Raw genomic sequence first — 12,135 nt, 5'->3', positions numbered from 1 at the left:
TTTCGAACTGAAGAAAGTATATAAGGTTGGTTTTGATTTTTTTTTTTTTTTTTTTGCATTGAATATTTTAATAATTGATACTTTTTTTGTACGATAGAAAATAATTACGATAAAAAATATTGGTAATATGCCTGTGAGATATCTTTTAAGAAAACAGCCATTCTATCATTCTAAATTTTGGATTATGATAAAACCTGTGGTCGAAAATAAAAATATCATTCCACCGGGATTGACAATACAATTGATCATTTTCTTCCGTTGTGATGAAATCGATACACCAGATGAGATATTGATAGTAAAGATTCAACACGGAAGTCCATTAATCATTCGAATGCATGGATACAAAGATCCTCCTCATTTACTCGGTACAAAATTTTATTTATAAAAAAATAATGAAATAAGAAAGTGAAATATAAAAAATAGAAATATGTTTTACCGTTTCATTAAATAAAATTTCTTTTTTTTTTAATAGGAATTTGTCAATTAGATGAAAAACCTTTTAAATATTCGAATATGAAATTAAATCAAGATTGGCAGCCAGAGATAGAAATGTCATTCGATAGTTTAAATACATTTTCTGTACGATACATAATAATTATGATATACATAATAATACGATTATTCTAATCTTATAATTGATTTCTTATGGTTTCAATTGGCAATAGTTATTCTATTAATTATAATAAAAACTTAGTATTTATTTTTAATAAATTTTTTTTCTTTTTGATATTATTTTATCTTAGTTTTTAGCCATTTTTAATATTTAAACAATTAATAAACAATTAAATATTTAAACAAGAAAAACATAAAAAATAAAAATACATAAAAAAATATAATTAAAATAAATGACCATAAGAAATTTTTCGTCGCCTATTCGAACAATAAAGAATTATCATATCATGATTTTAATTTTTAGACTGAAAGTACTAAGACCATCTCTATATTGACATTGACAAGCCGCGATAATTTCATAAGCATGATTTTCGATTGCAAAAGAGGTTTTATTGGAGAGGAAGTTTATGTACCTATAAAATTGAAAAATATCGGTGGAAATGGACGCTTTTTCATAATAAGTGAAATCGATTGGTTCTCCATGAACATTACGGTAAAATCATTTCCCTTTTTTAACTCGGTTAATAATATTTTATACATTTTCATACATTATATATTTTTTAACAGGACATCATAGAGAAAAATATTTTGAAATTACCATGTTTTACTATATGGCCAATATATTTTTTATTGAATAAAAACGAAGAAATGACTTTCCATATGAAATTTGCACCAGAATGCTTTGGCATTCATGTAAATTAAAAATAATTCGCAATCAGTATACATATACCACTTTTATATTATACTTATATAATATATATAGTATAACTATATTATATTAATTTCATTCAATCCACTTTTTTTAATATTTACTTTAACAGGTGGAAAAAATATACATATTATGCAGTAATTGTACCCTACTTACAACAGAAATAATCGGAGATGGATTATTATATGATCCAAATTTCATCCAATTTAGTAAAGTATCTATAAATTTAATTAAAAATTCTTTATTATTCCTTACATGTAACTATATTAAAGATAATCATGATATTAAACATAAATTACAAAATTACATACCTATGATAAAGATGAAAAGATAAGAAAATAAATAAAATTGCAGCATTTGAAAAAAATAGAATCATCTAAAAGAGATATAGATAAAAAGTCGAAGTATTATATAAACTTAAGCACTGATACTCCTGATGGTGTTGGACAATGTATTATTCCCATAAATAATATTAGGTATAACATAATAATTTTTTTTTATAAATTTAATAAAAAAAAAAATTTTATTTTAATCTATTGATAAAATATCACAAATTTTAATTATTTCGCGCAGTGAGATAAGCATGTATTTTTCTTGGAAGAAACGAAATGTGCAAACAAAAAATCATAAAATAAACGAAGAGAATTATTTTCCATTACAACTTCTTCATATTGAACCAGATCATGGAATTTTTGCACCAACTTCTATTCATTATTTCACAGTAACTGCTGATTATACAAATTTACAGCCAAATTATTATTTTGCTGTTCTACAGTAAGTCTGTGATTAAAAAAAAAAATTATCATAAATAATAATATGATTAACATAAAAGTAATTTTAAATTGAAATTATTTTAGATTATATGTAGAAGATATACCGATCAAGGCGATTCCAAATGAAATAAAAGTAATAACTAAAAAATGCACTACGAAACGGCGAAAATGCAAGAAAGTAAATTATTTCATAATTTTTTTTGATCAACTTATATTAATAAAATATTAATATTTTTTTAAAAAATACTTGTCGTTAGTCCGTAGATATTTGGGTTGCCGATGTTGAAATTTGGTTGCAATTCATGATGGATGATAAAAGTGAAATGTGGGTTGATTTTAATATTAATTTATAATCTTTAAGATTTTCATGGTATTAATTATACGTTTATATATATGTATATATAAGCCTTTCCGAAAAAAAAATTCTAATGAAATAAACACAACAATATATAATTTGATCTCTAATTAAATTGCTGCAATATTTATCAAAAATCGTAATCATAGTCACTTTTTTTTTTATAATAATATACAGAAAAATCTGAAATATAATTACAAAAATTATATTTTAATTTAAAATTATATTATAGTTATCAAGAAACTGAAGAAATATCAAAATATATCATAGTATCGGATTATAAATATTCTCAACGAGATTATGAAGAAGAAGAAGAAGAAGAAAAAGAAGAAAAAATAAGCGAAATAGAATTTAAAGAAGAATACAAATCAACATCTCAATTAGTAAGATTTTTATTAATTTTTCATTTATTTTTATCTTTATAAAATTATACGAATCTATATAATATTATAGATAAATGATGAATTATTTTCTCATTTCGATCTGATAAACCTAAAACAATTCGAACCATTATGGCAAGAAAAAATAATAAGCATGGGTATCATCAGACCTACAAGGCATGTATTTAAAATAAAATAAAATTTTAAAATAGTTTATATTTATAAAAAATATATCATTTTATTAAAATTATTATTAAAATTATTATTATATTATATAACAGGACTTTATACATTGGCATAGAAGAAACTTATGTTTTAATATTAAGAAATCTCGCTAATAGTCCCTTAAATTATTTATGGGGCGAAGTTAATGGTTTAGATTCAACAAAAATAAAACTTTGCGTATGTCCTGAAAAAGGAGAAATATTGGCTGGAAATATCCAAAAAATGGAGATAACTATTACGCCTATAAAAGAGGTTCGATATTTATTTAATTTTTTAAAAATATAATTTAATTTTTCTTTTTTAATTTTTAGGGGATCGTACAATCATTATTTATACCATGTTTTGTAGGAGATTTGCATAAAATAATAATGTTAGGAATTGAGTGTTTTATTGAACCGCTTTATGTGACGTTTTATTTTCCTTTAAACAACAAAATGTCATTAGAATTAAAAAATGATTTTGTTAAAATCGAATGGCGGACAGACAGTTTTAAATTTGCTTTTGATATGGCAGGAAAATCTAAAAAATATATGGTATGTTTAATTCAAATTTTGTCAAAAATCATAATTTTTTGTGAAACTTTTTAAAAAACCTATTTAATAATAAAATTAAATTATTTTGTAAACTAACAATTAATATTTTAAATTATAAAAAAAAATTGCATTATAAAAAAATGAATAATTAATATTAATATATAATTTTCTAGAAAATATTAAACAAGTATAAAAATCGAGAAGAACGAGAAATAATGAACATGGATTTAGATCAAGGAGAGATCCTTAAAGATGCTTCAACCGATCCTTTGATACAAGAAATGGTTGCTGAAGAATCAAGCGAATATTTTCCGAATACTTCTGAAATCAATAGTTTTCAAGTAATCAATAGTCTTTGACAATTCAAAAAAAAAAAAAAAAAAATATTAATAATATTATTATAATCTGTATATCAAATTTATAGACAAGTAATCAGAAAGTACAAATTGATAATAATTATTCACAAAATACAATTTCCTCTGGAAATATCATACCATTTCATCAAAGATATCTTCCATTAATTACACAACCTATTGTAATAGAATTTTTAAATTTACCATTAAGAACAGGTATTTTAAACTTTTATTTTATTTTAAGATAAAAAACATATTTTTCAAAATGAAAAAAATAAATTTATATTTCCAATAAAAATAATTATAATTTTCAGTGCAAAAGAAAACTTTTATAATAAAAAATGAGACTTCAATTCCAACTAATTTTTGGCTTAGTATTAAGAATTTTTATCCTATCAGATGTGCATGTGAATGGAAATCAAAAAAAAATCTAATTAAATCTATTTATAAGCGAGTGTTTGGTCCAAAAAAAGGATTAGTAGGTAACATATCATTTATTTATGAAATAATCAAGTTAATTAAAGATATTATTTTTTATAGAAGAAACATTATATAAAGCGAAACAATCTGGATCAGGTATAGTAATTTATGTCGATCCTTTAAATTCAGATATTGGCCCTTTCAAAGCCATATCTGTGGATATTTATGTTTTCGCTGATACATGGGGTATTTATGTGGATGAATTAGAAATAAATATTATTGGTTTACCAAAATATACCATAGGAATATGTGTACAAGTTGTTGGATCACCAATTACATTATCAATTTCTGATAGAAATGAATTTAATATACCTGTCATCAAGTATGTTTCATTCAAATATATATTTCATTAATTTTGAAAAAATGCAAATTTTTTTCTCATTCTGAAAAATATATATTTGTAGATATGGAAATGAAGCTATAGGTATGCGTCTAAATGACAGAAAAATATTATTGACAAATACAAGTGTAATACCTATAGTTATTAATTGGCATACATTTTTAGTTAAACCAGTTATAAAAAAAATGCCTTTTAATATAGTATTTAGCATCCAGACTCCATTTACTGACAAATTAGCATCACAACTAAGATTAAATAATAAAAAAACTGAGAGTGAAATACACTTAGAAGAACATACAAATTTTTCTTTATCAAAGAATTTAAATACATGTGATTCTATTGAAATTAATGATATAATTGACTCTACAACATCTAGTTATATGTAAATATTCTTAATATCAGTATTTGTAATTATTAAAAGTATAAAATCATATTTTATTTTAGGGAATCCTCATTTATAACTTCATCTGCAATATCTAATAATGAAATTTTAATAAATAAGTATTCCAAGTGTAAACATGATTGTAAAATTTGTTTCAAATGCAAGAACTCAAATGTAAATGACATTGAATTAAAAATTTCAATACTTCCTTATTATGGTTTAATTAATACAAAAATTTGCAAAGTAAGAAGATATTTAAATACATATTCTTGAATATGATAAAAAATTTTTATTTTTAATTTATTTTTAAAGGTTACTCCCAAAGAAATGTTTATTTCACCCAAAAGTAGTATGTCTCTAACTATTAATATACAACTTGATAAATATAAATATATCAAGGAAATGGATAAGTTTATTGAAGGAGAATTTTTTTGCAAAATTCTTGGATTTTTACGAATTTCACCAAGCGATATGTTTGTACAACTAGTTAATAATATAAATTAATATTAAAAATTTATAGTGTCATAAGATATTTTCTTATAACAGGTATAGAGATAATTATTATGCTAGACAGATAGAAAAATATGTTTCTCCTATAGAAATTGATATCACTGCAAATATTACTAAACCTCGATTATACTTCAATATTTCAAAATTTGATAAAACATTTATATGTTGTGCCAATGAAGTAATGCAAAGTAAAACAAAACAAATAAAGTATGTACAAATATAAAATTACAGATATTTTTCTTTAAAAAAATACAGAAATTATATACTGGATTCTTTATCTAATATTTTTTTTAGATTAACAAAAAAATTATTATTATATAATAATAAAAATTATACAATAGAAATATTTGTGGAAACATGTGATCCATTTTATATTAAATGTATTGCAATATATACAGAATCATATCAATGTAAACTTGGAATTTTATGCATAAATCCAAATGAATATGTTGAAGTAATATTTTTATTTTTATCTATCTATAAAAATAAATTTTATATGTTATGATACTTTTTTTTATAGATAAAAATAATATGTATTGTACGAGAGAAATTAATTAAAACTATATTGAATACAAATCAAGATTTTTATCACCCAAGAGTCACATTAAAAGAATCATTACACATTATATATTCTGATAAATATATAGAGGTATTAATTATCTTTCTTTTTTATTCTGCTTCAATTTAAATAATTGTACATTAAATTTATGTATTTTCAGAATATAGATTTAATTTTACAAATATGGTTTCCAATATTAAAATTATCATCATATACATTAGATTTTGGTCTTACTTACATAGGTGATACAAAGAAATTAACATTAACAATCAAAAATTTGTCAAGTATAATTAAATTTATTTTTTTCAATAATTATATTATAATATTTATTTTAATATAAATATATTTTAATTAAATCTAATTATTTAATTTTTTACAGTATGTAATGTAAATTTTAAAATAAATAAAAAGTTTAAGATCAATGATTTTATGATTGATCAAAAATGTGGAACATTATCAAATCGTTACAATCATGAAAATGGCTATTTTACAATCACAGTATCTTTTCAACCAAAGTAACTTAATTAATTAAAAATATTTTATTATTCATTATATTAATCATTATATTCAATAACTATTGTATATACAGAAAACCAGGACAATTAGTTGAAACATTAGAAATATTAACAGATATCCCATATAATATAGAAGAATGTCAACTTTATGGAGAGGGTACATTAGATGAAAAATATCATACTCCAGGTGTATAAAAGGATAAATAATTATATTTCTACTTTAGATTGATTGATTGAAAATAATAAAGGTTTATAAAAAAAAATTAAAATATTATATAGTGTTATTAGTAAGGATTATACTCTTAAATTATAATATAAATATGCAAAATAGAATATAAATATTCATACCAATAACATAATTCCATGACGTTACATAAAACATAATACAACAGGAATTGAAACATTTTAACTCGACATATTAGCACTTGAAAATTTTAAACCGGTTTTTTATTAATTTAACGAATATTTACGATCGTATTACGAATAGAATTACGATTATTACAACAATTGATTAACACTATATAATTAATTCATTCACGAGAAAATAAAAAATAATATGAGCACAAACGTAACTTCATAACTATATAATCTTAGTCATTGATAAAATAGTTCGTTTTTCTATAATTATATTATTGGAATTTATAATTAAAAAAAAAATACAATTTCGCTCTCATGAGTGTGGGCCTTTCTATGATCAGTTCAGCATTTATTCACCGATACACTTTGGAATTTTTGATGACTTACTGTGTTCTCTTGGTATCGCCACCTACCGAACTAAATGCAAATCATTGAGAATTTTATTCGTCACGTGACTAGCTTAGCCAATCGGAGAATTTTGAGGGCCCTATACGTGGCATAAGGTATGAATCCTTTCCACGTCCGCCATTTTGACATACGGTACTTTTCGAGAGTGTTGGTTTTATGTTTTATCGTTTCTCGTGAAAATAATCTTTTTTACTGAAACGTAAGTAACGTAAGTGGCTTATACAGGCAACGTGACATTACGGGGAAGTCTCAATAATCAAACGACGTTTCTAAATAATGGAACTTTGAGCGGGGAACCTTTGACGATTTGCTGGGGAGTAGGTCGAAGGTGACAGACAACCGGGTGTACGCAGTGGCTTCGCAAACTGCACAATATCTTCCGCCTTGTTCGCAATACTTCGGTATTGGCGTTTTAGGTAGCCGATCACGTTTTAAAAGTGAATAGATCACCAACAAAACACTCTAGAGTGATCCTTAACGGTATGCTAGTCCGATAATCATAGCGATGTATTAAAATGAGAATCAATAGCGGGCAGCATGAGCATCTCGTGCGTGCCTCTATATAATTTTTTTTCGTTGAGTTAAATTAAAATCTATGATTTAAATTGTTTTCTTTAGTTATATTTTTATTGTAAATTTTTCATAATTGTGCAGGTTAGCTTTTTGGGCTTAGTATCAGTGTATTAGTATTTTACGCATGTTTCTGCTCCAATTCTATCTACGTAATTTCAATTTTTTTTATGAAACAGGTCTTTTGTTCATTAATGTCGTTTAAGATTATTTCATTTGTTCAATCAATTCGGCTATTTTTTTTGTTTTGTAAAAATTATTTCAAAATGACTTTAAATTCGATATATATTATTGCACATTGATTGTATATATTGTATTATTACATATGTCGGACATATATCTCTTCGAACTAATCATAAATTCAAGATAATTAATTTTTTAGTAGTCCATTTTTTAATTCAATTATAATTTTATAATATTTTTTATCTTTATGCTTTTACAAGTGATTTCGCTAGTGTTAATTATTTTTCAATAAAACTTTCATTCGTAAATATTTATTTATATTTTTAAATAAAAATATAAATATAATTTATACATAATAAAAATAATATTATGTATAAAATTAATTTTATTTAATAGAATATCAAGAAATATAATAGTTTTTTAATAATTTTTTTTTTTTAATAATTTGGTTTAGCTGTTATTACTAACTTATATTTATTAATGAAATCTTAGTTTATTATTTTATTGTTTTAGGTATTTAAATAATCAGCATTAACCATGGGGAATATGTTTGCAACATTATTTAAAGGCCTTTTTGGCAAAAAAGAAATGAGGATTTTAATGGTAGGTCTTGATGCAGCGGGTAAAACCACAATTCTGTACAAATTAAAATTAGGGGAAATTGTTACAACAATTCCTACTATAGGTAAATATAGAAATTATACATATTTAAATATTAAAAATACATTGCAAATATATTTTTATTTTTAATATATATAGAAAAAGTTATTGTCTATTGGTATCATTATATATTCATTAATTACATGTCATAAATTTTAGGTTTCAATGTAGAAACAGTTGAATACAAGAATATAAGTTTTACTGTATGGGACGTAGGTGGTCAAGATAAAATCAGACCTCTTTGGCGACATTATTTTCAAAATACACAAGTATGTAATTTCCTAATTATTTACCATAATATCAATTAAATTTTTTTTGTATAAATTAATATAATTATTTATGTAAACTTGGAAATTTATTTCTTGTTTATTTAAAACATATAATATTTTTGACAAAATTATTTTCATAGAATAAATTTATTTTCAGGGACTGATATTTGTTGTTGATAGTAATGATAGGGAACGTATTGGTGAAGCGCGTGAAGAATTGATGAGAATGTTGGCAGAAGATGAACTTAGAGATGCAGTACTTCTTATATTTGCTAACAAACAAGTAAGTTTCTAAAATGTTAATATATTTATAATTATCTTTTAGAGAAATTTATCTTATTTCATATTATATATAGTATATTAAAAATATACTATTTGTTACATTATGTGCCAATTATATAAAATTTATAACAAATAATATATATAATATATATAACAAATAATATATAATAATATAAATTTAATAATAAAAAAGAAAGAAAAAACAATGTATAAAATTGAGACTAGTATTTATTAATTAATATTTTAGGATCTCCCAAATGCAATGAATGCGGCAGAAATTACTGATAAGTTGGGACTTCATTCTCTTCGCAATCGTAATTGGTACATTCAAGCAACGTGTGCTACAAGTGGAGATGGACTTTATGAGGGTCTTGATTGGCTCTCCAATCAGCTCAAAAATGCCAATCGCTAATTGGAACGTTATTTTGTCAACATTCAGTTGCTATATTAACATCATAAAATCAGCTGCACACCTATTCCCCCATGAATGAATAATAGTATAAAAAGAGGTAATACTAAGTGCAAACTGCGAGATCTTTTTGATCTTGAAGTGGAGGGTGAAGATTATCGAAAGTTGTCATTGTGCCAGGAAGTTTTTTGGGGGGAGGGGAGTGGGGAAACCGGCCGGAAGCACACATTCGAACGGCCACACAAGACTATTGCCTTGTGCAACTTATTATTATAATTATTATTATATTAGCATTATAGTTACACTTTTTACACAGAGATACCACGAGAAGTGGAAAACTTGGAAGTAATTGTATTAAAGTACCTAACTCTGAAACATACAATACACATTGATTAATTAATTGATTAATTTAAATATCTTTGAAAAAACTTAAAGAACAAAAAAGTGAAATACCCACGGTGTTGTCAGTTTGAATACGTTGGACATACTGATTATCATAATGTAGCTGCATATTGTACATTACATTATATAAATATGATGATAAAAATGTGATCAATAGATGAGAGAATGTTGCTCTGTCCACTACATTATAAATGTCACATCGGCCCATCAGTTGACATAAAAAATGCAGTGAGTGGTAACTGACGGTGCAATGACTTACTGTTTCTAGTTACAAAAGTTTGTTTCTATTTTTTTAAGTTTTCAGTGGTATACGTCGATAAAAAAGTAAACAAAAAAAACAAAGCTATGCAAAATGGTTGTCTTACTGCTTATGATTATCAACAGGTGTTGTAATTGCACCCTCCTTCACCTGTTTAGAATAAAACTAACAGTCAGTCAACCATGTATATCTCAGTGTAAAAGAGATATCATTTATTTATTGCACCTTGATAAGGTAAAATTAGAATATTGTCAACATTCCGAAATTATGCATCGATCGTGGCGGGAAATGCAGATAAAAAAAGATTTGAATAAAAAGAAAATATGAAAGATGAAAATGCGGAATAAACTAAAAAAAAAAAAAAAGGTTAGGAAAGAACCTCTCACAGCAAAGAGAGATAGGCCTCGCAATTTCTAAGCCAGCTATCCAAACTGGCATGGCAGTCTGCCAGATGAAGCCATTTTCGCAAAGCCCTTCAATCTCCTAATGTTTTCCTGTCCTTAAAAATACATTGTTTTTACGAAATAATCTTCCCCTAATTGATCAAATCGCCTTTCCGTCATATGCGAAGATTCGTATAATTATATATGAATGTTTAAACGATTTGTGAAATATACTGTAATTGTGCTTTATGTAGTCTATGTGTTATTTGCCGTTAAAATAGTTTGTTTTTGTTCTGGCTAGTTTATCAAATAGAATTTATAAAAAATTCTTCTTTTGGGATGTATGCATATTGTGCAGGAAATGACAAGGATAAAGGAATTTCTACATTAATGCGAGAACTGATTACATTATTATTATTATTATTATTATTATTACTATTACTATTATTATTATTATTATTATTATTATCATCATCATCATCATCATCATAATTTACATTAGACGAAAACAAACATCTCTATTTACAATCAGCCTGTATACATCAGATGATGGTATTTCAGTTATACAAGCACGATTACTTTTTTTTTTAATTACTAAAGACTGCACACCGCCTATACCGCATGTTTCATTTAGTAATTTAAGTTCTTTTTATTTTTTTGGTCAGCTAATTATACATTAGGATAAATTATAAGCCCTAAATTTTCATAAAAATTAAATCCTAAATTTCCATTTTCATTTTTTTAGTAAAAAAAAATTATAAGTAATTTCTTAGTAGTAATATACTTATGTATAACAGATTTTTCCTGAATTTTAATAACGTGTGTATATTTAACAATTAGAAATTTTAATGAGGATATTATTTGCTCTAACTCTGTCAGAACAAAAATAAAGAACGTAATATTTGAAATATACGATTTTTTACCGATTCTACAGATCGATTCATCATTAAATAAGATATTCTTTTATCTTAAATCATTTTTCATTCATCTTCATTAGTACCAAATAAATGTAAAATCATCAAACAACTTTAAAAAAAATTGTATACAAAAATTGTTAAATACTTTGTATTTAATTCATTCAGTATATAACATACATATATGGATTGTATATGCAATTTCAAAGCATTGTAAACAGATTTTTTTTCTTTTTTCTTTTTTCTTTTGCGTGTATTAATTTGCTTAATATTTTTAATACGGTATGTTATTTTAGTTACCGATCAGATTAAT

The 12,135-nt window shown here is 24.1% G+C and overlaps 5 protein-coding genes across 6 annotated transcripts in view; 4 read left to right on the top strand and 1 right to left on the bottom strand.

The window, feature by feature from the left end:
- LOC102677231 (general transcription factor IIH subunit 2) overlaps nt 1-7,563 on the bottom strand; it is a 19,523-nt gene extending 11,960 nt beyond the window's left edge. The window contains exon 1 of one of the 2 annotated variants that reach the window (XM_006624287.2): nt 7,075-7,563. The gene's annotated coding sequence lies outside the window, so the exon portion shown is untranslated. Of the gene's footprint in view, nt 1-131; nt 377-7,074 lie in introns of those variants that run through there. The other variant, XM_006624288.2, reaches the window with a different exon arrangement.
- Nucleotides 406-1,655, top strand: LOC102678599. The gene is made up of 4 exons (XM_031514495.1): nt 406-579; nt 917-1,105; nt 1,180-1,305; nt 1,434-1,655. The coding sequence occupies exons 1-4, from the start codon at nt 514-516 to the stop codon at nt 1,653-1,655; spliced, it is 603 nt and encodes a 200-aa protein (XP_031370355.1). The 5' UTR covers nt 406-513.
- Nucleotides 1,869-2,978, top strand: LOC116186619. Its single transcript, XM_031514499.1, has 5 exons — nt 1,869-2,095; nt 2,179-2,272; nt 2,352-2,419; nt 2,682-2,718; nt 2,970-2,978. Exons 1-5 carry the CDS (start codon nt 1,905-1,907, stop codon nt 2,976-2,978), a joined length of 399 nt encoding a protein of 132 aa, XP_031370359.1. The 5' UTR covers nt 1,869-1,904.
- On the top strand, nt 2,780-5,430 carry LOC102681135. Its single transcript, XM_031514490.1, has 10 exons — nt 2,780-2,832; nt 2,903-3,006; nt 3,111-3,306; nt 3,366-3,587; nt 3,761-3,928; nt 4,012-4,156; nt 4,255-4,422; nt 4,481-4,742; nt 4,825-5,142; nt 5,205-5,430. Exons 2-10 carry the CDS (start codon nt 2,984-2,986, stop codon nt 5,413-5,415), a joined length of 1,713 nt encoding a protein of 570 aa, XP_031370350.1. The 5' UTR covers nt 2,780-2,832; nt 2,903-2,983; the 3' UTR covers nt 5,416-5,430.
- Nucleotides 7,564-7,574: 11 nt separating the features above from the next.
- LOC102678736 (ADP-ribosylation factor 1) lies at nt 7,575-11,157 on the top strand. The gene is made up of 5 exons (XM_006624301.1): nt 7,575-7,971; nt 8,758-8,929; nt 9,064-9,173; nt 9,331-9,456; nt 9,703-11,157. The coding sequence occupies exons 2-5, from the start codon at nt 8,782-8,784 to the stop codon at nt 9,865-9,867; spliced, it is 549 nt and encodes a 182-aa protein (XP_006624364.1). The 5' UTR covers nt 7,575-7,971; nt 8,758-8,781; the 3' UTR covers nt 9,868-11,157.
- The last annotated feature ends 978 nt before the right edge of the window (nt 11,158-12,135 follow it).

Source organism: Apis dorsata, unplaced genomic scaffold (genome assembly GCF_000469605.1).
Source record: "Apis dorsata unplaced genomic scaffold, Apis dorsata 1.3 scaffold_1026, whole genome shotgun sequence".
In the NCBI taxonomy this organism is placed as follows: domain Eukaryota; kingdom Metazoa; phylum Arthropoda; class Insecta; order Hymenoptera; family Apidae; genus Apis; species Apis dorsata.
This window is presented reverse-complemented; position numbering and strand designations above follow the sequence as displayed.